Source organism: Bufo bufo, chromosome 4 (genome assembly GCF_905171765.1).
Source record: "Bufo bufo chromosome 4, aBufBuf1.1, whole genome shotgun sequence".
Taxonomy (NCBI): Eukaryota; Metazoa; Chordata; class Amphibia; order Anura; family Bufonidae; genus Bufo; species Bufo bufo.
Window position 1 is genome coordinate 606,160,787 of NC_053392.1, and position 25,987 is coordinate 606,186,773.

Sequence of the window (25,987 nt, forward strand, 5' to 3'; positions counted from 1 at the left end):
CTGTACTGATCCTGAGTTACATCCTGTATTATACTCCAGAGCTGCACTCACTATTCTGCTGGGGGAGTCACTGTGTACATACATTACATTACTTATCCTGTACTGATCCTGAGTTACATCCTGTATTATACTCCAGAGCTGCACTCACTATTCTGCTGGTGCAGTCACTGTGTACATACATTGCATTATACGATACAGACATTAAATCTTTCTCGTTATCTTCCAGGAATTGAGATAAAATTTAAGAACATGTTGTATCCGGTGATTATTGCCCCGAGCTCGGTTGCAGAATTAAATGCTGTTGAGCACACTGGAGAAGGTGAGATATGAAATATAATGGCTCTGCTGATCTTGTGGTTGTCGATATCATGGTGTTGATACATTTGTTGTCAGGGATTCGGTTTGGAGCGGCGTGCAGTTTGGCCACACTTGGTGACGTTCTCCAGAAAGCGGTGTCTGACCTTCCGCCATACAAGACTGAAGTGTTCCGTGCCGTTCTAGAGCAGCTGAGGTGGTTTGCAGGACAACAGATCCGTAATGTGGCTGTAAGGAAGGCTCCCTGTATGTCTATCTATCTATCTATCTATTATTCTATCTATCTATCTATCTATCTATCTATCTATCTATCTATCTATCTATCTATCTATCCATCTATCTTTCTCATATCTATCTATCTATCTATCTATCTATCTATCTATCTATCTCCTATCTATCTATTATTCTATCTATCTATCTATTATTCATCTATTATTGATCTATCTATTAATCTATCTATTATTTATCTATCTATCTATCTATCTATAAATACTACTTTAGAATAGTTCAGAAACTACAATAATAATTGAATGGACTTTGATGGTCGAGGCTGCAATGATCTGATTTCACATTCACTCTGCAATGTCTATGATGGTGTCTTCCAGGCCATTGGTGGGAATATCATGACGGCCAGTCCGATATCTGACCTGAACCCGGTCTTCATGGCGAGTGGCAGCAAACTGCACATCGTCTCTCACGGTAACAAAACCTGATTTCCTAATAATGTATATGAATAGGTCTGTGGTGTAGAGGTGTGTGACAAAACAATAACAAACACAGGTGCACTCTGCAGTCTCACTAAATCCTCAAACTGATATTAAAATTGAGAGATTAGTCAACATGTCCTACGGTGTAGAATATGTCTAAGTGTAGAGGTGTGTGCCCTGTTCTCATATGAGGCAGGGGGTGCTATAGGCATGCTGGACCTAGGGACCCAACTACAATAACTGCCCCTACAATCCCTGTTGCTGTATATTGCCGTAGTTGCATGCCAGATTACTATAATTAATTCAGTTAAAACCAGTTGGAACTTCCCTCTGCTTGAATTCACCACTAGGGGGAGCCCAGGAGCCATATACTATTTATTATTCAATTCAAGTTTATCTGTATGCAGTAATCTCCTGAGCTCCCTCTAGTGGTGGCTGTATATATCTGAATGCACTAATCTCCTGAGCTCCCTCTAGTGGTGGATGTATATATCTGTATGCAGTACTCTCCTGAGCTCCCTCTAGTGGTGGCTGTATATATCTGTGTGCAGTAATCTACTGAGCTCCCTCTAGTGGTGGATCTATATATCTGAATGCACTAATCTCCTGAGCTCCCTCTAGTGGTGGCTGTATATATGTGTATGCTGTAATCTCTTGAGCTCCCTCTAGTGGTGGCTGTATATATCTGTATGCTGTAATTACCTGAGCTCCCTCTAGTGGTGGCTGTATATATCTGTATGCTGTAATCTCTTGAGCTCCCTCTAGTGGTGGCTGTATATATCTGTGTGCAGTAATCTCCTGAGCTCCCTCTAGTGGTGGCTGTATATATCTGTATGCAGTAATCTCCTGAGCTCCCTCTAGTGGTGGCTGTATATATTTGTATGCAGTAAGCTCCTGAGCTCCTCCTAGTGGTGGCTGTATATATCTGTATGCTGTAATCTCCTGAGCTCCCTCTAGTGTTGGCTGTATATATCTGTATGCTGTAATCTCCTGAGCTCCCTCTAGTGGTGGCTGTATATATCTGTATGCTGTAATCTCCTGAGCTCCCTCTAGTGGTGGCTGTATATATCTGTATGCTGTAATCTCCTGAGCTCCCTCTAGTGGTGGCTGTATATATCTGTATGCACTAAGCTCCTGAGCTCCCTCTAGTGGTGGCTGTATATATCTGTATGCAGTAAGCTCCTGAGCTCCCTCTAGTGGTGTATATATCTGTATGTAGTAAGCTCCTGTGCTCCCTCTAGTGGTGGCTGTATATATCTGTATGCTGTAATCTCCTGAGCTCCCTCTAGTGGTGGCTGTATATATCTGTATGCTGTAATCTCCTGAGCTCCCTCTAGTGGTGGCTGTATATATCTGTATGCACTAAGCTCCTGAGCTCCCTCTAGTGGTGGCTGTATATATCTGTATAGCGGTAGCTATTTAGAGCTAGGTTTGTGTAATGTAACAATGTCAACAAAGGAGATTTGGAGCTCTCTATCAGGAAAAGCACCCCCCCCCCCCCCATCCCTTTAAAGCTGTAAGAGGTAATCAGCACAGCCTTTTGGATCTATTTTCAATTAAAATTAATAAATAAATGGCTTGCCAGGATGGACATTCCCTTTGTTTGTCAGGTTGATAACTTTTGCACTGAACTTATTAAAATTTAATAATTCCAACGTTCCAGCTGTCATAAAACTACAGTTCCCAGCATGCTCTGTTCACTTGTACAGGAGTTCGGAGAATAGCCGGGGAGCTGGGAGTTGTAGTTTCACAACAGCTGGAGTGCCATGGGCCCCTGATCTAAGCATTGCTGTAATGCTCTTCAGCTCTTTTAAAACTACAACTCCCAGAATGCCTTCACAGATGCAAGATGTTTGAGCATGCTGAGAGTTGTAGTTTTTCTGTAGTGGACATACAGTGTGCTTGAAGGGGTAATCTCAATATGTGCCTTTCCATTTGTGGTCTGCTCCTTGAAACCTATCACAAAAATGGGGGTCCTGGGTCCATGGCTGTCTAGCATACGTGTTATGGGATTTCTGGAGATAGCCGATACAGTCCTTGGCTATCACCGGTAGTCCCATAGAGAATATGGAGCTTCATACTGGAGGAGTGGGAGACACAGGACTCCTGCTCTCATGATGTGGGGTCCTTATCTCCTGTCCTGTGGATAAGTTTACATTTTGGGACAATCCATGGAACAATGACCCTCCGGCTTCATCCGACCGTTCAAAAATCCACTTACAGAGATGAAAAGGACGGTCCTGATGGACGACAATTTCTTCACTGGATACAGGAAAACCATCCTAAAGCCGCATGAAATTCTCCTCTCTGTTGAGATTCCTTACTCCGAAAAGGTGAGAAATGTAAATTGATATGATGTTGTATGACTCTGCAAACAGCTTCTTATATCTCAGCTTCCTGGACCCTCAGGGGTGGGGTCTACTGGACCCTCGAGGGTGGGGTTAAATGCAGTTACATCTAACTGCATACAATTGCAGCAAATCCTTAGTCTTCAGTTTTCTTCAGCCAGAGATCTTGAAAATGGTGAGAAATTGAGAGACAAAAGGGGGTCATTTACGTACAGATATAAGCCACTTTTTGGCGTATATCTGTCGCAGATTACAGTGCAGCGCAAAGGCAATTTGCTACTTTTTCCCCTTTTCTGCCGCTCACGCCAGGTCTAAAAAAAAGGGGGCATGACGTAAGGAAGGGAAAAAAGTTGCAGAACTTTTCAGTGCGCAATAATTAAACTTTATTGCACAGAACTGCAATTTGACTTTTTTCTTTGATGTGACAGCAAGAATATTTCTCCGCCTACAAACAAGCGTCGCGGCGGGAGGATGACATCGCCATCGTCACCTGTGGGATGAAAGTCGTTTTCCAGCCTGACAGTCATCAGGTAGAGAAGATCCGGCTCAGCTATGGAGGCATGGCCCCCATCACCGTCATGGCCAAAGACACCTGCACAGCTCTAATTGGGAGGTAACTCACGCAGATTTGACCCAATAACGCGGGGGCAGAATTAGTCCATATATGACTGTATCGCTAATGCATGACTTCTCATCTAGTCACACCCAAAGCTGCATTCAAAAAAATCTGGAAACATAGAGCAGTGCATTCTGGGGATAAGATGACCCTTCTGTCTTATTACAGAGTATATAGAGATACCACCATCTCGTTTTCAGGGCAAATTCTGAATGCAGCTCTTGATGTAACTGGAGTATGGTATTATTCCTAGATAACCTAAAGGCAAAATTCCTGAAAATTTACTCGGTTTTATGTAAAAATGTTTATTTATTTATTTTATTTGTATTATGATTTATTATATTTCGCATTTTAATCACGGCAGGGCATGCAAAAATATATTAGATGCAGTTTTCACGTTTGCCACTAGATGTCATCACAACACTCATTACGATTCTGTAGTTTCCTATTGATCCCCTCATTCTCTCTACCCAGGGAATGGGATGACCACTTACTACAGGACGCCTGCCGGCTGCTGGCCAAGGAGATGTCACTGTCCCCGGGCGCTCCTGGAGGAATGGTTGAATTTCGTCAGACCCTGACTCTCAGCTTCTTCTTTAAATTTTATCTCACTGTTCTAAAGAAATTGGAAATGGATTTAAGTGGAAATGTAAGAACTTTGGCTGTACGTTTCCTTCTTTCACCTTCTTATTTCGCCTACTTTCCAACCTTATTTCGCCGCTTCTAGAGAGTGATCTGTAGGCAGCAGTTTGCAGCTCATTTTTAAATACACAGACTGCCCTCTAGTGTTGGCACCGGGCAGCTAAAAATATTACAAGTAGGTTGCTTTCTGAAATAAAGATTTGCTGATCAGTCCCTCTCCATTTTCAACATCTCTGCTTGCTGACAGTCATTTTTTGTTACAGCTAGAGACCTGAAAATCCCTCCTTAGTCTTGTTTACACAAAGAAGGTTTGTTACAATGTATTAGTGAAGCGAGAATCATGAAACTAGTGAGAGATTTGTGCTACAGCTCTATTTAGTGCACTCAATATTGTGTGTACCGATACATTGTAACAAAGCCTGAGTTATGTAAAAAGAACTAAGAACTGTCAGCAGTTTCTTTTCTCTGTCTATCTATATTCACTGACAGCAAGCGGAAATCTGGAAAATTGTAGTATATTACAAAGTTGCAGAACGGTTCACTATCCGATCGTATTCATATTTTCTTATTTTGATTTCTTAAGAATAATTTCCATGAGTCAGTCCTTCCGGAATATGAGAGCGCCACTGAGCTGTTTCATAAGCCTCCTACATCCAGTGTACAGCTCTTTCAGGTAAGTAGTTCCCATAATCGCTGTGTATTCAACTCGGCTCGAAATGTTGCCTTTGTTATATATATATATATAGTCTTCATTTTACTAAAAAGAAAATTCTGCAGATGAGTAGATTTTCTAAAAAAAAAGTTGTTCCTAATATGGCCACCAGGTGGCAGTGTTGTAAATATCATTAGATGATCAGATTTTGGACCAGAATCGGCCTGATGCTCCCATGAAGCATCATCAGCACGAAAGGCTGAACCCTCAGCTTTCCAGCATCAGAAAGCTGAGGTGCACTCACTGAGGGGCTAGGCCCCCGCCCCTCATTTCCATTTTCAGGAGTGGCGCTACTGATTTTCACTAGACAGGTATCATTCTAATCATCAAGATCAACCCTACCATACAATATGCTAGACTTTTTGGGGTTGATCCTGCTGACAGGTTCTCTTTAAAAGGGAATGCTCAAAGGAACATGGTGAAGTGGACACAGTTGCATGACACGTCACATACTACATTACAGATACATGCAAGACATGTCTTCATTTGCAGGAGGTTCCTGCCGGCCAGGACCCGGAAGACTTTGTCGGTCGCCCCATCATGCACTTGGCAGCCATGAAGCAGGCCACAGGAGAAGCCGTGTACTGTGACGATATCCCCCATTATGAAAACGAGCTTTATCTAGCGTTAATAACCAGCACCAAGGCTCACGCTAAAATAATGTAAGTTTGATAAATTTTGGAGTCGAGACCACTGAGTAGAGGCTTGTCATGTATCGCAAAGGTAGATCCTGAGGCTTCTATGGGGCCCCCAACTTATGTTGGTCCTTTCCCACTTCCTAAGGGGGTCATGATCATGCAGAAGACTTCCACACCTCCTAGGCAATTATCCTGACGCTCAACGTTTCCATACAGGCCAACATTTGATTTACACAGGACATTTTAAGCCCTGCCCCTGCATTGTCTGGCCCACACCCCTTTTGATGCAAATTAGCACAAAGCCCACCCCTGCGGTCCAGTTTTTATGATTTGGAAATTATGCTCTGCTCTTCGGTGATGCAAAGTATGGAGAAGGGATGAGCGGTCTCCAATGGAGGTGGGGTGCAGTGATCTACAACAGAAGGGGAACCCTGTTAGGGCCCGAATGGCACTTCAAGGACAATCTAACTGCATATCAGGCACAAGGGTGTGCCTAGCAAATGCAGCTGCCTAGGGGCCCACAGAAAGAGGGGCTCAGGTTACCCTCTTCCCATTATCTTACTTTATGGACTTTGCAGGCCTTCACAGGACTCCTTATGCGGGGGGCCCTATTTGAATGTAGGTTATGGGGCCCTCCACATCTTGTATATAGACCCCTGATCTGACATATCTTTTCTGATCCCCTGCAGATCCATTGATAGATCCAAGGGTGAAGCCGCTCCTGGATTTGTCTGTTTCCTTTCTGCTAAAGATGTTCCAGGAAGCAACATCATCGGGATCAGAAATGATGAGCAGATATTTGCGGAAGATACGGTAAGTGCAACCATCATTTTGGATGTACTTGGTAATAGTGGGCTTCTTCTGACAATACAAGCCCAGTGCACCCTGACGCCTGGATGTGAATATTTCCGGTTTCTACCCTGCAGGTGACTTGTGTCGGACACATTATTGGTGCCGTTGTTGCAGATACACAAGAACACGCACAACATGCAGCGAAGGCCGTGAAGATCACGTATGAGGAGCTGGAGCCCATTATCACAATACAGGTACATGGATATGTTATGAATTGAAGGAGCGCTCCATCCTATAGTTACTTTCTGTTTACTGGGAGCTTATGGTTTAATGCATAAAACCTCTGGAGGACTCTGATGATAAAATGCTTTCTGCCTGTGGCCACCACTAGGGGGAGCTTGGTATATATGTATTTATACAGTCACCACTAGAGAAAACTCACTGTATATAGATTTATATAGTCACCCCTAGGGGAAGCTCACCACATTTGGATCTATACAACCATCACTAGTGGGAGCTCACTACATATAGATTTATGCAGCCACCAGTAGGGGAGCTGCTTATAGATTTTTAATGTCACCACTAGGGGGAGCTCACTACTTATAGATTAATACAGCCACCATTAGGAGGAGCACACTGCGTTTAGATTTATACCGCCACCACTAGGGGGGGGCTCACTGCATACAGAACTATACAGACACCACTAGGAGGAGCTCACTGCATACAGAACTATACAGACACCACTAGGAGGAGGTCACTGCATATAGATTTATAGAGTCATCATTAGGCGGAGATCACTACATATGGATTTATATAGCCACCCCTAAGGGGAGCTTAGTCAATATAAATTTGTACATCCACCACTAGGAGGAGGTCACTACATATGGATTTATACAGCCCCCACTAGGGGGAGCTTACTGCATCGAGATTTCTACAGCTAGGGGGAGCTCAGGGCATATACATTTATACAGCTACCACTAGAGGGAGCAAAGTGCACATAGATTAATACAGCCACCACTAGAGGGAGGTTACTACGTATAGATTTATACAGGCACCACTAGAGGGAGGGAGCAAAGTGCATATAGATTTATACAGCCACCACTAGAGGGAGGTTTCTACGTATAGATTTATACAGCCACCACTAGAGGGAGGTTACTACGTATAGATTTATACAGCCACCACTAGAGGGAGGTTACTACGTATAGATTTATACAGCCACCACTAGAGGGAGGTTACTACGTATAGATTTATACAGCCACCACTAGAGGGAGGTTACTACGTATAGATTTATACAGCCACCACTAGAGGGAGCAAAGTGCACATAGATTTATACAGCCACCACTAGAGGGAGGTTACTACGTATAGATTTATACAGCCACCACTAGAGGGAGGTTACTACGTATAGATTTATACAGCCACCACTAGAGGGAGGTTTCTACGTAAATATTTATACAGCCACCACTAGAGGGAGGTCACTACATACAGATCATACAGCCACCACTAGAGGGAGGTTACTACGTATAGATTTATACAGCCATCACTAGAGGGAGGTTACTGCGTATAGATTTATACAGCCACCACTAGAGGGAGCAAAGTGCATATAGATTTATACAGCCACCACTAGAGGGAGGTTACTACGTATAGATTTATACAGCCACCACTAGAGGGAGGTTACTACATATAGATTTATACAGCCACCACTAGAGGGAGGTTACTACATATAGATTTATACAGCCACCACTAGAGGGAGGTCACTACATACAGATTTAAACAGCGACCACTAGAGGGAGGTTACTACGTATAGATTTATACAGCCACCACTAGAGGGAGGTTACTACGTATAGATTTATACAGCCACCACTAGAGGGAGGTTACTACGTATAGATTTATACAGCCACCACTAGAGGGAGGTTACTACGTATAGAATTATACAGCCACCACTAGAGGGAGCAAAGTGCATATAGATTTATACAGCCACCACTAGAGGGAGGTTACTACGTATAGATTTATACAGCCACCACTAGAGGGAGGTTACTACGTATAGATTTATACAGCCATCACTAGAGGGCGGTTACTACGTATAGATTTATACAGCCACCACTAGAGGGAGGTTACTACGTATAGATTTATACAGCCACCACTAGAGGGAGCAAAGTGCACATAGATTTATACAGCCACCACTAGAGGGAGGTTACTACGTATAGATTTATACAGCCACCACTAGAGGGAGGTTACTACGTATAGATTTATACAGCCACCACTAGAGGGAGGTTACTACGTATAGATTTATACAGCCACCACTAGAGGGAGCAAAGTGCACATAGATTAATACAGACACCACTAGAGGGAGGTTGCTACGTATAGATTTATACAGCCACCACTAGAGGGAGGTTACTACGTATAGATTTATACAGCCACCACTAGAGGGAGGTTACTACGTATAGATTTATACAGCCACCACTAGAGGGAGGTTACTACGTATAGATTTATACAGCCACCACTAGGGGAAGCTCACTGCAGTGCTCAGTGCATACAAGTAATGGGTTATCTGTTAACTAATCCAAACATTTCTAGATCTTCTCCATCCTGGTGCTATGGTCTGGTGGGGTTATCCTCTGCTGAACCTCATGGGCTGGGCCGTGATATCACACTAGAACCTGGGTTCAGTGGAGGATCCTCTGTTGGACCCAATCTCACCTCTTCAGCTCTATCATATTTCTCATTCTTTTCCCAGGATGCGATTGACAAACAGTCCTTTTTCCCACCCATCAAGAAGATTGCAAACGGTGACATAGAGAAAGGTTTCCAGGAGGCCGATGACACTGTGGAAGGTGAGGGTGACCACTGCCAATGTCCAGAAGGCAATTTGGTGATTTGGTTCTGGACCCTGGCACGAGGCGCTACCAGACAACCAATCAGTGCTTGTCCTCTGCTAATACAGGCATTGCCCAGGGGTCCGGGGTCTCAAGAATCTGGCATGGGTGCAGGTTCCAGAGGTGAGCCCCCTTTAAGAAGCTGTGTGGAAGCAAACCACAGGGTAGGGTTAGCCTGGTGCTGAACTCCAATATAAACCAATGGTTATTTACAGCAACCACAACTACGGGGAGATCAGTGCAAAGAGATCATTTTTTTACAGTTTCCATTATTTTCTTTTCAAAGTTCTTTTTATTGTTATATATATATTTTTTAATGCCCCCATTTTTAATAATGCCCCCATGTAGGCCCCCAGCTAAATAAATGTCCCCCATGGTGTATAGAATTTTTTTAACAGCCCCTAGCTTTAATAATGCCCCCAATGTAAGGCCCCAGCTTTATAATGTCCCCCATTGTTTATATAATGCCCCCATAGAGTCCCGCAGCCCAAAAAAAAACCCCCAAAAAACTCACCTTATCCACTTGCTCGCGCTGCAGCAGTCTCTTCTCTCTTCACAGAACGGGACCTGCTGAAGGTGCGCGATGACGTCACTGCGCGCTCCGTGGTTACGTCACCACGCAGATCACAGGTCCTGCTCAGTGAAGAGAGAAGAGACTGCCGCACTGCGAGCAAGTGGATGAAAAGTGATTATTATTATATATTTTTTTAACCCCCTACTCCACCATCTATTATAACCAGGGAAGCAGCAGCTCGAATGAAGCCGAACCGCGTTATTATCCTGCGCGATGCGACCGCCGTCTTCACAACCCCCCCCATAGCCTTGTATGTAATTCATCTGTCCTAATGGCCTGTGTATCCGTTTTTAACGGCCGTTAGACGGGTGCACTCCTGTCAATCGGCCGTTAAAAACGGTCCCATTAATTTCAATGGGGTCCGTCAGGCCGTGAAAACGTGTCCTATTTTTGGACGGACGCTATTCACTGCCCGTTAAAAGAACGGTCATGTGAATAGTCCTATAGACTTTGACTGGTGCTAAAAATGGCCGTGTGACGGACGTTACTTAGACGGCCGTCACACGGCCATTATTACTCGTGTGCATGGGGTCTAAGTATCGCTTCCTCTGTTTAAACAACTAATCAGCTCTAGGTAGAGAAGTGTCTAAATTTTGCCCAAGGATACCAGATCTTCTGAAAAGAGGAGTGAGCCCTAGACTCCCGGCTTGTCAGCTCCTCCAAACGGAACAAGGAATCCACAAGAGAAGTAGGGGGGATGGAAAAGGGGAGCACAATGCACGCACCGCCTTTAAATTCCATATTCTCCGGGTTTCAGAAATTAAACTGTAACAGGTGAAACTCGAAAAATTAGACTATTGTGCAAAAGTCCATTGATTTCAGTAATACAACTTAAAAGGATCAAATAAATATGTAAGTCGGATGCACAGGGTGGTAGACACACCAAAAGGGTGCTCTCAGTCCTACAGCGTCACCCCGCTGTTAAAAGGCAATTGAATATGAAGAAAATGACTGGGCACACCTAAGGATACTTAGTTGCTAATGTTTATTAGATAAAAGGACAATAAATGTAGTAGAGTAAATATTATACAATATAAACTTGCGACAGTAAAATTATGTGGCAACACTTCATATAAAATTCTGTATGTTTGTAGTTGACGTGCGCATTTAATCACTATCGTAATGGAATAGCATCTGTGACTAAAAGCTGCACTTCAGATACAAAATGGAAATAAGTAAATAGATGGAATTAATACATAGAAGACGACCTCGTATAAAAGCAACAATGTATATAAGTGAAATATAATATAACATAGACCAATAAAATTTAGATATAAGTGTTGGTCTTGATAAAAGTAAGAACCGCAAATTGAAGGTAAAAATGCAATATGATATATTCTCCTAAGATATGTGGACTAAAAAGTAGAGATTCACTGTCCTGGAAAAATCATGAAGTTCCAGGTAAGGCAGGTGTCAGTTCAATATATCAAAAACGGACCCTGACAGGACAAAAGTGCAGTTTATAGTGAATGGTGTCTTACACCGTAGGTGACTCAGCGGCGTCCCGCTTTCAGTCAGAGAGGGATCCCTTAGAAAGATGGTAAACAAGTTTAGGAACAGTCTTACCGGTTTTTGGAGGTTCCTCACGTGTGGAAGGAGCCTCAGCTGTCTATCGGAACTTTGCTGTTTTCCGCTGTAATCAGGTAGAACCCCCGATAGATGTTTTGGGTCACCTGTTAGTTATTAGTTTGCTGCACGCGGTCCCGCTTGTAACACGCGGTTGCGATGTCGCAGCTCCCGATGAGCAGTTTCAGACCAGCTTTATAAAGACGGTGTAGACTTGTTCCTCAATAGAGTCGGTGTGGTGCACTCACACAAAGTAGAGCTTGGGGGGTCAGACCAGACGCGTTTCGGGGCTAAGGTATCCCCTTCTTCAGTGAGCCACTGAAGAAGGGGATACCTTAGCCCCGAAACGCGTCTGGTCTGACCCCCCAAGCTCTACTTTGTGTGAGTGCACCACACCGACTCTATTGAGGAACAAGTCTACACCGTCTTTATAAAGCTGGTCTGAAACTGCTCATCGGGAGCTGCGACATCGCAACCGCGTGTTACAAGCGGGACCGCGTGCAGCAAACTAATAACTAACAGGTGACCCAAAACATCTATCGGGGGTTCTACCTGATTACAGCGGAAAACAGCAAAGTTCCGATAGACAGCTGAGGCTCCTTCCACACGTGAGGAACCTCCAAAAACCGGTAAGACTGTTCCTAAACTTGTTTACCATCTTTCTAAGGGATCCCTCTCTGACTGAAAGCGGGACGCCGCTGAGTCACCTACGGTGTAAGACACCATTCACTATAAACTGCACTTTTGTCCTGTCAGGGTCCGTTTTTGATATATTGAACTGACACCTGCCTTACCTGGAACTTCATGATTTTTCCAGGACAGTGAATCTCTACTTTTTAGTCCACATATCTTAGGAGAATATATCATATTGCATTTTTACCTTCAATTTGCGGTTCTTACTTTTATCAAGACCAACACTTATATCTAAATTTTATTGGTCTATGTTATATTATATTTCACTTATATACATTGTTGCTTTTATACGAGGTCGTCTTCTATGTATTAATTCCATCTATTTACTTATTTCCATTTTGTATCTGAAGTGCAGCTTTTAGTCACAGATGCTATTCCATTACGATAGTGATTAAATGCGCACGTCAACTACAAACATACAGAATTTTATATGAAGTGTTGCCACATAATTTTACTGTCGCAAGTTTATATTGTATAATATTTACTCTACTACATTTATTGTCCTTTTATCTAATAAACATTAGCAACTAAGTATCCTTAGGTGTGCCCAGTCATTTTCTTCATATTCAACAACTTAAAAGGAGTTGCATTAATGCAACTTAAAATTAGAATTTTGTGAAAAGGTTCAATGTTCTAGGCTCATAGTGTCAGCTAATTAATCCATACCCCCTGAGCAAAGGGTACCTGAAATTGTGACTTTGGGGTTTTCATAAGCTGTAAGCCGTAATCATCCAAATTATAACAAATAAAGGCTTGAAATATCTCGCTTTCCATGTAATGAGTCTATCACATATGTAAGTTTGCATTACTGAAATAAATGAACTTTGCACAATATTCTAATTTTTCGAGTTTCACCTGTATATGTTGTGCAGGGTGCTGGAGTGGCTGGGTCAGTAAAGAGAGCGTCACGGAATGGGTAACGCAAAATATTTAGAACCTGTGACTTGCTCATGTTCACTTTAAAGTTTGATATCTTGCCAAAAGCTCAATCATTGGAAGTGAGACAGATGGATTCGTCAGCATCAACAATAGATCATCCGCATATGCTGCCGCCTTGTGTTCCCTACCTCCACACCTGTTCCCCTCTATACGGGAATCTTGTCTAATTTTCTGCAGTTTCCATTGTCAGCACAAATAGCAAGGGGCACAATGGGCACCCCTGCCGAGTGCCATTAGAAATAGAGAACACATCATTTACCATCACCCTGGCAGTAGGTTCTTGATACATAGTGAATATAGCATCGGCAAAGGTGGATGGAATATCGAATGCCGCTAAGGAGGATCTCAGATACATCCAATCCACTCTGTCGAATTCTTTTTCTGCATCTGTACTTAATAGAATTAGTGCTTTATTGGATAGCTTAGCATACGTGATTAACTGTAGTACTTTCTGTAAATATTTTCTTTACCCTCTCTGCCCGGCACAAATCCCACTTGATCTGGGGAGATAAGGGAAGGAAGGATCGTTTGCAATCTATGGGCCAATATTTTCGCGAACAATTTGAGATCAACGTTGAGTAAAGATATAGGCTGATAATTAGTACATAAAGCTAGGTCCTTCCCTTCCCTTCCTTATGAACAATAGAGATTTGGGCCATCAGTGTTTGTTTATGAAAGAGAGTGCCAGCTAGTGCAGCGTGGTAGAAATTACTTAGATGTTTGAACAAGACATCTGAAAATGTGGCGTAATAAAATGAGGACAGACCGTCCGGGGGCCAGGGCATTTATTTTTGGGTGTTGTAGTGATGGCATCTTTTATTTCTTGATGGGAGATATTGGAGCACAGCATTTGGGAATGAGCAGAGCTGATTTGTGGGAGAGACAGTGAGGACTGGAGAGGAAGTTAGATATTAAGTATTTTTTAAGAAGAGGATCTACCGTTTCCTGAGACGTTTGCAGATTATATCGTTTCGTATAGAAATTGCTAAACACTTTTGCTATGTCCTCTATTTTATATAATAAAGCACCAGAAGAGCCCTCAAGGCTGGAAAGGAATGATTTATTTTTCCTAGCCTTAATCTGAGCCAGCGTAAATCTAGTTGGCTTATCGCCATGAGCGTAGTGTTTACACGGTAAGCTTTGGCCGGGCAAAGATTAAGGATATTTTTAAGCTCATCTCGTAAAGACGTTAATTCTGCTAAATGAGAAGTTAACAGGGATTTCTTGTGCAAACACTCCAGCCGCAAAGTTTTCTGCTGTAGATCTGATATTTTCTTAGATTTTTGTTTATGTACATATGCAGAAAGAGATATGAATTCTCCTCTGATGTGCGCTTTATGGGCTTCCCAGAGTGTCTGCACAGAACCCCCCCATTATCATTCAGCTCAAAAAACTCCTCCATAAGTTGTCAAATTTTTTGGAACATTTTTGAGGGGATTTTAGTAGTAGATCATTCAGTCTCCAGCATCTAGGGGTATTAAGGGATAGGGGAATTGTGTACAGTCGTCGCCAAAAGTTTTGAGAATGACACAAATATTAGTTTTCACAAAGTTTGCTGCTAAACTGCTTTTAGATCTTTGTTTCAGTTGTTTCTGTGATGTAGTGAAATATAATTACACGCACTTCATACGTTTCAAAGGCTTTTATCGACAATTACATGACATTTATGCAAAGAGTCAGTATTTGCAGTGTTGGCCCTTCTTTTTCAGGACCTCTGCAATTCGACTGGGCATGCTCTCAACCAACTTCTGGGCCAATTCCTGACTGATAGCAACCCATTCTTTCATAATCACTTCTTGGAGTTTGTCAGAATTAGTGGGTTTTTGTTTGCCCACCCGCCTCTTGAGGATTGACCACAAGTTCTCAATGGGATTAAGATCTGGGGAGTTTCCAGGCCATGGACCCAAAATGTCAACGTTTTGGTCCCCGAGCCACTTAGTTATCACTTTTGCCTTATGGCATGGTGCTCCATCGTGCTGGAAAATGCATTGTTCTTCACCAAACTGTTGTTGGATTGTTGGAAGAAGTTGCTGTTGGAGGGTGTTTTGGTGCCATTCTTTATTCATGGCTGTGTTTTTGGGCAAAATTGTGAGTGAGCCCACTCCCTTGGATGAGAAGCAACCCCACACATGAATGGTCTCAGGATGCTTTACTGTTGGCATGACACAGGACTGATGGTAGCGCTCACCTTTTCTTCTCTGGACAAGCCTTTTTCCAGATGCCCCAAACAATCGGAAAGAGGCTTCATCGGAGAATATGACTTTGCCCCAGTCCTCAGCAGTCCCTTCACCATACTTTCTGCAGAAGATCAATCTGTCCCTGATGTTTTTTTTGGAGAGAAGTGGCTTCTTTGCTGGCCTTCTTGACAACAGGCCATCTTCCAAAAGTCTTCGCCTCACTGTGCGTGCAGATGCGCTCACGCCTGCCTGCTGCCATTCCTGAGCAAGCTCTGCACTGGTGGCACTCCGATCCCGCAGCTGAATCCTCTTTAGGAGACGATCCTGGCGCTTGCTGGACTTTCTTGGACGCCCTGAAGCCTTCTTAACAAGAATTGAACCTCTTTCCTTGAAGTTCTTGATGATCCTATAAATTGTTGATTGAGGTGCAATCTTAGTAGCCACAATATCCTTGCCTGTGAAGCCATTTTTATGCAACGCAATGATGGCTGCACGCGTTTCTTTGCAGGTCACCATGGTTAACAATGGAAGAACAATGATTTCAAGCATCATCCTCCTTTTAACATGTCAAGTCTGCCATTTTAACCCAATCAGCCTGACATAATGATCTCCAGCCTTGTGCTCGTCAACATTCTCACCTGAGTTAACAAGACGATTACTGAAATGATCTCAGCAGGTCCTTTAATGACAGCAATGAAATGCAGTGGATAGGTTTTTTTGGGATTAAGTTAATTTTCATGACAAAGAAGGACTATGCAATTCATCTGATCACTCTTCATAACATTCTGGAGTATATGCAAATTGCTATTATAAAAACTTAAGCAGCAACTTTTCCAATTTCCAATATTTATGTAATTCTCAAAACTTTTGGCCACGACTGTAGACTAGTTCGACCATTGAATGATCTGAGAGGACTTGCGTCTTGATGTCTGAGGAATGGCAGTATTGAATGCGGTTGGTGGGGATAACTATATAGTCAATTCGTTGGTAGGAATTGAGTGGGGCTGAATAGTGCGTACCGTCCTTAACTGATAGGTGTAGAGTACGCCAGGAGTCAGCTAGTTGAAGGGCGTTAAGTAAACGCTTTAGTTTCGCCAGTGCCCTGAATCGGATAGCTGACCTACTGTTAGAAGTGTCCATGGGTGGGTTCAGGGCTACCTTAAAATCTCCCCCAAGGACCAGAGTCCCCTCTGAAAAATGTGAAAGTTTTTTCAAAAACCTTAATAAGCCAGGGAATCTGTGCCTTGTTGGGAGCGTAAATATTCCCTATAGTAAACATAGTGTTACCTAGTTTCCCTTTGATGAAGAGGAAGCGGCCCTCCGTGTCTACACATTTATCTACTACTGAGAAGGAAATTTGCTTGCTGATCCCAATACTCACGCCTCTCTGAGCTAGCATAGAGCCACGTGGAGAAATGAGATCTATTCATGGTCTTAACGTTCCTTTTACTAACATATATCAGCTTTATTCTTTTTAAGAAAGTATATTACCTGTCCTCTTTTAGATGGGGAGTTCAGTCCTCTCACATTATAGGAGACAATCTTAAGACGTGTCATCGGTAGATTTATAAGGAGCGACCTTTAATTGCAGTGTCCAATTGGTGACATTAGCCCTGAAAGTGTGTGTGGGGGGAGGAAAAGGCGAGGAAAGAGGAGGGTGGGAAGGCATGGGGTATAAGTGCAGAACAAGTGCAATACATCAACACAAAGTTAACATGAATCAAGAGAAATTGTGGCAAACATGTAAATAGTGCAATACTAAATTTAAGGCGTGCCAAACACCGCAAGGGTGTGTAGAAATGACGTACAGCCGAAGGCATTTCGACCTCAGGGGATTCGGCTTATGAGACCCGACTAGTCTGGTATACATGGTGTACAAAAGTAAGAAGAAAAAGAGTGGAAAAATGCAGAAAGAATATCTGGAAAGAGTATGATAGAGCTAGAGGGAGTAGAGGAAGTTGAGGGATAGAGATAGATCTAATTAGTAGAACATTGGATGCCCAGTAGGAGCATGTGATGTATAAGAAAGAAAGTATTAGAGATAAAGTAGGAATATGAAATATAGTCTAGGGATAAAGAACCTTGGCCACTTAAGGCCTTAGGTCCAGGTAGGTGGACTTTCTGGTAAAGAGGACAAAGACAAGGGGTTCAGTGTGCCAGAGAGCAGAAAGGAATATAGATAATTAGAAGAGATCAGAAGACAGTTATAGTCTACAAAACTATGCTGGCAAAAGTACCGCAGTGTCAGGGTACCATGGAAAAGAGTAGTGATCCTTTTACTAATGTAGCAGTTCAGGTATTATCTGGGATGACATTGTTTGGTGGCAGTCTTCCAGCTTTCTTCTTGGATTTTGCAGAACATCCGTGTATCACTTCCTCCCAGGGATTGGGTGATTGAACTTGTGGCAAATCCTCCAGGTCTTTCACTACTGCCCAGTCCGGAATTTGAAGGTCTGGTAGCTCTAATGCTTTATAAATTCCCGGAAGATCCGACACTGTTCGTATCAGGTACTGTTTGTTACCAAACGTGAACATAAGACCAAAAGGAAATTTCCAGCTGTATTGGATGTTCTTAGCCCTGAGGGCTTCTGTTAATGGTTTGAGGGTCCTTCTCTTTTGTTATGTTTGTGGAGATAAGTCCTGGTAAATATATACTTGGGCGTCTGAGTAGTTGACCTAGTGTGTTGCAGTATTTCTTCTTTTACTTTATAATTAAGGAGACGACAGATAACGTCTCTAGGTGGTTCTGAGTCTTTAGGCTTCCTCCACAACGCCCTAAGCACTTGTTCTATAATGATGTCCCCTGTATAAGAGTCTCCCTGAATAAGCGTCAGACAGGGAAGCAGACTTACTGAGGCCTGAGCAGTTCAAATACCCCGATTTTTTTCTAACTCCGGCGCCGGAACTTCAGCCCACTGATCTCCCACCGCAGGAACAGCAAAAGTGTCCGGCAACGATGGTGTCTACGACTGAAGCTATGAAGAGCCAACCACATGGGAGTCCTCCGGGCAGGTCAATCTGCCGGGTGTCTGTGTTTCTAAGTAGGTCCGGGTCCGGACGTGTTTGGGCGGCCAATCTCGCCCGCTCCAGTGGCTTTTAATAGGTGCTTGGCAAGGGACCGAAGTCCAGCTGGCAGCAAGTCAGGTCACCGGAAATTTCTGCGTGGTTGGAGCAGGTGCTAAGGCCTCGCAGACTCCAGGTTTCTTCAGATAGATTCTCAGCCGTGAGAGGCCCAGTAAAGGTAAGGGCGGATAGTAAGGCCACGAAGATGTTACCTTTCGTGGAACTTGAGTATGTGTTGACGCGATGCAGATTATGGCCGGTATCTCACGTGAGTCCTGGTCCTGGCAAGATGGCGGAGCTTCCGAGGCACACGCAGGAGCCCGCAGGGCCAGTGAGATGCCAGCCAGGTCCTACAGGATTCCCACCGGTAGTCCCGAGGAAGTTAGTATGGCTAGACCACACCGGGAGTAGTCAGTTCGATTTACCAGCAGGCTCGCGCAATACTTTAGGTCGCGGTCTTTGTGATCGCTAGGCCCAAACTGTAACTCCGACCTGGGTGGTTCAATTCACTTGATATCGGGTTCAAACTGTAGCTTGAGAGATAAAAAGTTGTCTCAGAGGGTTTTGGTGACCACCTGTGCTCTGCGGTAGAGTGGATGACGGTGGATTTAATTCCCCAGTCAGAGCACTGTAGAAACCAGCCGTTCTCCTCGACTTCGGTCATGCCCCCCTCCAGTTTCCATTATTATTTTCTATGGTAACTATATAAATTCCTAGGCACTGAGCCCCCCCTAGTGGTGGCGGCTGGTAGCCAGTTTTATAATACATTGTGTAAAAGGAAAAAGGGGACACAGAGAAGAATATTTATCAGTGTATGTGTGCCAGTTATCAGGTGTAAATGCTTTGAGCAATATGGTCCTCAGAATGAGCGTCTTATTTAAGAAGCACCTTTTTTGCGACTTAACAGGGCCAGGTTCCTCCATAGTCATCTTGGCTGGCCTAGTCAATCAGAAAAGAGAGGGAGGGGCTGGCAGAGGAAGCAGGAAGAGCAAGGGTTCACCGAGTGATTGGGGCCCCTCCTCGGAGCACTTAAAGGGGTTGCGTCACTTCAGCATGTGGCAATTATCATGTAGAGAAAGTTAATACAAGGCACTTACCAATGTATTGTGAGTCTCCATATTGCCTCCTTTGCTGCCTGGATTCATCTTTTCATCACATTAGACACTGCTCGTTTTCCATGGTTACGACCACCCTGCAATTCATCAGTGGCGGCTGTGCTTTCACACTATAGGAAAAAGTGCCGCCCTCTCTGGTGGCCAGGACTTGGGAGCGCACATAGGCTGGTGCTTTTTTTCTATAAGCACGGATGGATTGCAGGGTGGTTGCAACCATAGAAACGAGCAGTGCATAATTTGATGAAAAAATGAATCCAGCCAGCAAAGGAGGCAATATGAAGAATCACAATACATTAGTAAGCGCCTTGTATTAACTTTCTCTACATGATAAATGCCATTTGCTGAAGTGAGAGGACCCCTTTAACTGCTCATTCACATATGGCTTTTCCTCCAAAATGAAGCAACGACTTGCTAAGTTAAAGGTATCATTACATTCAGATGAGCTAGCCCTGCAAGGCATTGGTAACAGACTCCCTATCCTGAGAATAGACCGCCAATAGTGAAAAACCCTGGAATACCCCTTTAAGAACCCATAGCTCCCTGCGTGAGGCGAGACTGTGGATTTCCCCTCTTGTCATCTGATGCCGCAGTTACGTTGCTTGGCTCCTTCTGCCTCCTCTCCCTCCGTTTGTAGGCTCCTAACATTATTTGTAACTGTCGTATTTTTTTTTTATTTGCCAGTTTATTAGAGCTAGGCATGTGTACCTGAGTTAGTCTGTCAATGATTGCCAAAAGATCTGTAATTACCTTATAATAACAGCTTTCATTAATGTCCTCTGTCCCTTTCCACTGCTCCCTTAAAAGACCGTTACTAGGGCTTGTCTGTCTTCCTTTTAGTATAAACAAAAGGCGGAGGGGCGGTCCTCCACACTGCATGCCTACATTAGGCTTCAGAGTGAGGAGGCGTGTCTCTCAGTAATCCAATCTGATTGGCTGGCAGGGAGCTGCTGGCTACAGCAAGTGTGTATGAGAAGTGAGGGAAAGCAGTTTTGGCCTCAGAGAACTGGCAGGGAAAACTCAAGGAAAACAGTGGTATGTGAAGAAACTAAAGATTGCTTTATGCATAATGCTGCTGCAGCAGTAACATATGCTAAAATTTACTTTAAAGTTGCACAAGATTTGTTTGTAGTCTGTAACCATAGATCTGCATGGCAGCTACAGGCACAGAACGGTAAGAGATTTTTAAAATAAAGACTATTTGCAAAGTTGCTTCCTTTTTTCCCTTTCAAAAGTGAACTTACCTGTCCATTGACTTACAGTAGACTGTTGTTCCACAGGGGAGATCTACATTGGCGGTCAAGAACATTTCTATTTGGAGACCAATTGCTGCATCGCGGTGCCAAAGGGTGAGGATGGAGAGATGGAGCTGTTTGCTTCCACACAGAATACGACAGAGAATCAGGTAAGACCACCGGGGGTCAAACAAGCTCATGGAAAAAACAATGGCGTCCATTGCAACCAATCAGAAACCAGCGCACGATGCAAGCACGTTATTAGTCGCAAATGGGAAATACCACTGCAATACGACATGACCTCAGTGACCTCAGTGACACATTTGCCTTTTTCCTTAGCACATTGCTGCACATGCTCTGGGGGTCCCTGCTAATCGTATCGTGGTCCGCGTGAAGAGATTGGGGGGAGGCTTTGGCGGAAAAGAATCCAGAACTGTCCTCTTGTCTACACCCTTGGCAGTGGCAGCGTACAGGTAGTCCTCACATTTATGGCTCTGCGATTCACTCTCCTGAATGCCTTCATGCAACTTTGTATCAAAAATGTTGTACAAAATGTATAGTCTGAGCAAAAGACAGACGGCACCTCCTAAAAGCAGAAGTGTGCGGCAGGCATTTTGGCAGTAAAAGGGTTAATGAACGTCGCTACCCCAGTTCTTGTCTTGATGGTCCAGGTAGTAATTGGGAACCTTTCACATAGGACGGGTCGCCCTGTGAGATGCATGCTGGACAGAGATGAGGACATGCTGATAACTGGCGGCAGACATCCCTATTTGGGGCGCTATAAGGTATTTTTTTCAGATTTTTTTTTTAAATTGAAAATCTCTAATTGGTGAGAAATTAAAAAAAAAAAAAAAAAACACAATTTATTTGCTTCTGGTCTGCCCGTTATGGAGGAGTTTTGCTGCTGGGTGAAGGACAGTGACAAGTGTTTGTAAGGCTTCGAAAAATCTAATGACTACAACAATACCACCATACAGTGTACCATAATGTCCTAATGATAGCGCCATACAGTGCAATACAATACAACAACAAAACTTCCCAGTAATAGCGCTATATAGTGCCAACATAATACGACAAAAAAACTCCCCGATAATAGCGCCATACAGTGTCAACATAATACGACAAAAAAACTCCCCGATAATAGCGCCATACAGTGCCAGTATAATACTACAACACAACAGCCCAATGATAGCGTCAACATAATACAACAACACTACTCCCCAATAATAGTCCCATACAGTGCCAATGTAATAGCACAACACAATGCCCATGCAACAGTGTCATGCTGTGTCAATATAATACAACACAATGCCCTAATAATAGCGCCGTACAGTGCCAACATAATACAACACACTGCACCAATAATAGTGCCATACAGTGCCAATGTACAGTTGCAAGAAAAAGTATGTGAACCCTTTGGAATGATATGGATTTCTGCACAAATTGATCATAAAATGTGATCTGATCTTCATCTAAGTCACAACAATAGACAATCACAGTCTGCTTAAACTAATAACACACAAAGAATTAAATGTTACCATGTTTTTATTGAACACACCATGTAAACATTCACAGTGCAGGTGGAAAAAGTATGTGAACCCCTAGACTAATGACATCTCCAAGAGCTAATTGGAGTGAGGTGTCAGCCAACTGGAGTCCAATCAATGAGATGAGATTGAAGGTGTTGGTTACAGCTGCCCTATAAAAAACACACACCAGTTCTGGGTTTGCTTTTCATAAGAAGCATTGTCTGATGTGAATGATGCCTCGCACAAAAGAGCTCTCAGAAGACCTACAATTAAGAATTATTGACTTGCATAAAGCTGGAAAGGGTTATAAAAGTATCTCCAAAAGCCTTGCTGTTCATCAGTCCACGGTAAGACAAATTGTCTATAAATGGAGAAAGTTCAGCACTGCTGCTACTCTCCCTAGGAGTGGCCGTCCTGTAAAGATGACTGCAAGAGCACAGTGCAGACTGCTCAATGAGGTGAAGAAGAATCCTAGAGTGTCAGCTAAAGACTTACAAAAGTCTCTGGCATATACTAACATCCCTACGAATCTACGATTTGTAAAACACTAAACAAGAATAGGTTTCATGGGAGGATACCACAGAGGAAGCCACTGCTGTCCAAAAAAACCATTGCTGCACGTTTACAGTTTGCACAAGAGCACCTGGATGTTCCACAGCAGTACTGGCAAAATATTCTGTGGACAGATGAAACCAAAGTGGAGTTGTTTGGAAGAAACACACAACACTATGTGTGGAGAAAAAGAGGCACAACACACCAACATCAAAACCTCATCCCAACTGTGAAGTATGGTGGTGCGGGCATCATGGTTTGGGGCTGCTTTTCTGCGTCAGGGCCTGGACGGATTGCTATCATCGAAGGAAAAATGAATTCTTAAGTTTATCAAGACATTTTGCAGGAGAACTTAAGGCCATCTGTCCACCAGCTAAAGCTCAACAGAAGATGGGTGTTGCAACAGGACAACGACCCAAAGCATAGAAGTAAAACAACAACAGAATGGCTTAAACAGAAGAAAATACACCTTCTGGAGTGGCCCAGTCAGAGTCCTGACCTCAACCTGATTGAGATGCTGTGGCATGACCTCAAGAAAGCGATTCACACCAGACATCCCAAGAGGCATGGTCACAAATTACTCCTGACCGTTGTGCACGTCTGATCTGCAACTACAGGAAACTTTTGGTTGAAGTTATTGCTGCCAAAGGAGGTTCAACCAGTTGTTAAATCCAAGGGTTCACATACTTTTTCCACCTGCACTGTGAATGTTTACATGGTGTGTTCAATAAAAACATGGTAACATTTAATTCTTTGTGTGTTATTAGTTTAAGCAGACTGTGATTGTCTATTGCTGTGACTTAGATGAAGATCAGATCACATTTTATGACCAATTTGTGCAAAAATCCATATCATTCCAAAGGGTTCACATACTTTTTCTTCCAACTGTAACAGCACTACACAATGCCCATACAATAGTGTCATGCCGTGTCAATATAATACAACACAAGTAATTTGGTCACACGGAGCCCACTTAATAATCACAATCATAGTGCCATACAGTGCCAACATAATACGGCAACGCAATGCCCTGTGATAGTACCATACAGTGCCGCAGTAATACTATCAGACGGAGACCAAATAATAAGACCATGCAGTGCCCAGTTAGTGCCATATGACTCCTGGTCTGCTGATTTCTTATACTAAATGCTGCCTCTCCATGTAATCAGAGCTTCGGTTCAGTCTGTCCATTACCTCATCATACTAGGTGCAAAGCAATAGTGGACCTCAATATACAACTTTCAATGACCTAAAAATGACCCCTTGACTAATATACTACTTTGGGTTCTTAGGTTGGCTTTAAGAAAACAGGACAGATAACTGCACTAGAGGTTACATATTATGCAAATGCTGGAAACTCATATGACCTGTCACATGCGGTAAGTACTGTATGACCTGCATGAGAGCCCCCTACTGACCACGTCAGGGAACTGGAATCTGCACTCACTATTCTGCTGGTGCAGTCACTGTGTACATACATTACATTACTTATCCTGTACTGATCCTGAGTTACATCCTGTATTATACTCCAGAGCTGCACTCACTATTCTGCTGGTGCAGTCACTGTGTACATACATTACTTATCCTGTACTGATCCTGAGTTACATCCTGTATTATACTCCAGAGCTGCACTCACTATTCTGCTGGTGCAGTCACTGTGTACATACATTACATTACTTATCCTGTACTGATCCTGAGTTACATCCTGTATTATACTCCAGAGCTGCACTCACTATTCTGCTGGTGCAGTCACTGTGTACATACATTACATTACTTATCCTGTACTGATCCTGAGTTACATCCTGTATTATTCTCCAGAGCTGCACTCACTATTCTGCTGGTGCAATCACTGTGTACATACATTATATTACTTATCCTGTACTGATCCTGAGCTATATCCTGTATTATACTCCAGAGCTGCACTCACTATTCTGCTGGTGCAGTCACTGTGTACATACATTACATTACTTATCCTGTACTGATCCTGAGTTACATCCTGTATTATTCTCCAGAGCTGCACTCACTATTCTGCTGGTGCAGTCACTGTGTACATACATTATATTACTTATCCTGTACTGATCCTGAGTTACATCCTGTATTATACTCCAGAGCTGCACTCACTATTCTGCTGGTGCAGTCACTGTGTACATACATTATATTACTTATCCTGTACTGATCCTGAGCTATATCCTGTATTATACTCCAGAGCTGCACTCACTATTCTGCTGGTGCAGTCACTGTGTACATACATTACATTACTTATCCTGTACTGATCCTGAGTTACATCCTGTATTATACCCCAGAGCTGCACTCACTATTCTGCTGGTGAAGTCACTGTGTACATACATTACATTACTTATCCTGTACTGATCCTGAGTTACATCCTGTATTATTCTCCAGAGCTGCACTCACTATTCTGCTGGTGCAATCACTGTGTACATACATTACATTACTTATCCTGTACTGATCCTGAGTTACATCCTGTATTATACTCCAGAGCTGCACTCACTATTCTGCTTGTGGAGTCACTGTGTACATACATTACATTACTTATCCTGTACTGATCCTGAGTTACATCCTGTATTATACTCCAGAGCTGCACTCACTATTCTGCTGGTGCAGTCACTGTGTCCATACATTACTTATCCTGTACTGATCCTGAGTTACATCCTGTATTATACTCCAGAGCTGCACTCACTATTCTGCTGGTGCAGTCACTGTGTACATACATTACTTATCCTGTACTGATCCTGAGTTACATCCTGTATTATACTCCAGAGCTGTGCTCACTATTCTGCTGGTGTACATACATTATATTACTTATCCTGTACTGATCCTGGGTTACATCCTGTATTATACTCCAGCGCTGTGCTCACTATTCTGCTGGTGGAGTCACTGTGTACA

At 43.2% G+C, this 25,987-nt stretch overlaps 1 protein-coding gene across 4 annotated transcripts in view; it reads left to right on the forward strand.

Annotated features, from left to right (window-relative positions):
- The window catches only part of XDH (xanthine dehydrogenase), an 84,220-nt gene that overhangs the window by 44,053 nt on the left and 14,180 nt on the right, over window positions 1-25,987 (forward strand). For 3 of the 4 annotated variants that reach the window (XM_040430599.1, XM_040430601.1, XM_040430602.1), the window contains 15 exons: window positions 227-319; window positions 394-545; window positions 921-1,014; window positions 3,246-3,355; window positions 3,799-3,983; window positions 4,461-4,635; window positions 5,212-5,301; window positions 5,833-6,002; window positions 6,668-6,791; window positions 6,905-7,024; window positions 9,505-9,601; window positions 21,048-21,172; window positions 21,342-21,475; window positions 21,700-21,787; window positions 24,376-24,462. In XM_040430599.1, the coding sequence (XP_040286533.1) occupies window positions 227-319; window positions 394-545; window positions 921-1,014; window positions 3,246-3,355; window positions 3,799-3,983; window positions 4,461-4,635; window positions 5,212-5,301; window positions 5,833-6,002; window positions 6,668-6,791; window positions 6,905-7,024; window positions 9,505-9,601; window positions 21,048-21,172; window positions 21,342-21,475; window positions 21,700-21,787; window positions 24,376-24,462 (1,844 nt within the window). The remainder of the gene's footprint in view (window positions 1-226; window positions 320-393; window positions 546-920; window positions 1,015-3,245; window positions 3,356-3,798; window positions 3,984-4,460; window positions 4,636-5,211; window positions 5,302-5,832; window positions 6,003-6,667; window positions 6,792-6,904; window positions 7,025-9,504; window positions 9,602-21,047; window positions 21,173-21,341; window positions 21,476-21,699; window positions 21,788-24,375; window positions 24,463-25,987) is intronic. The other variant, XM_040430600.1, reaches the window with a different exon arrangement.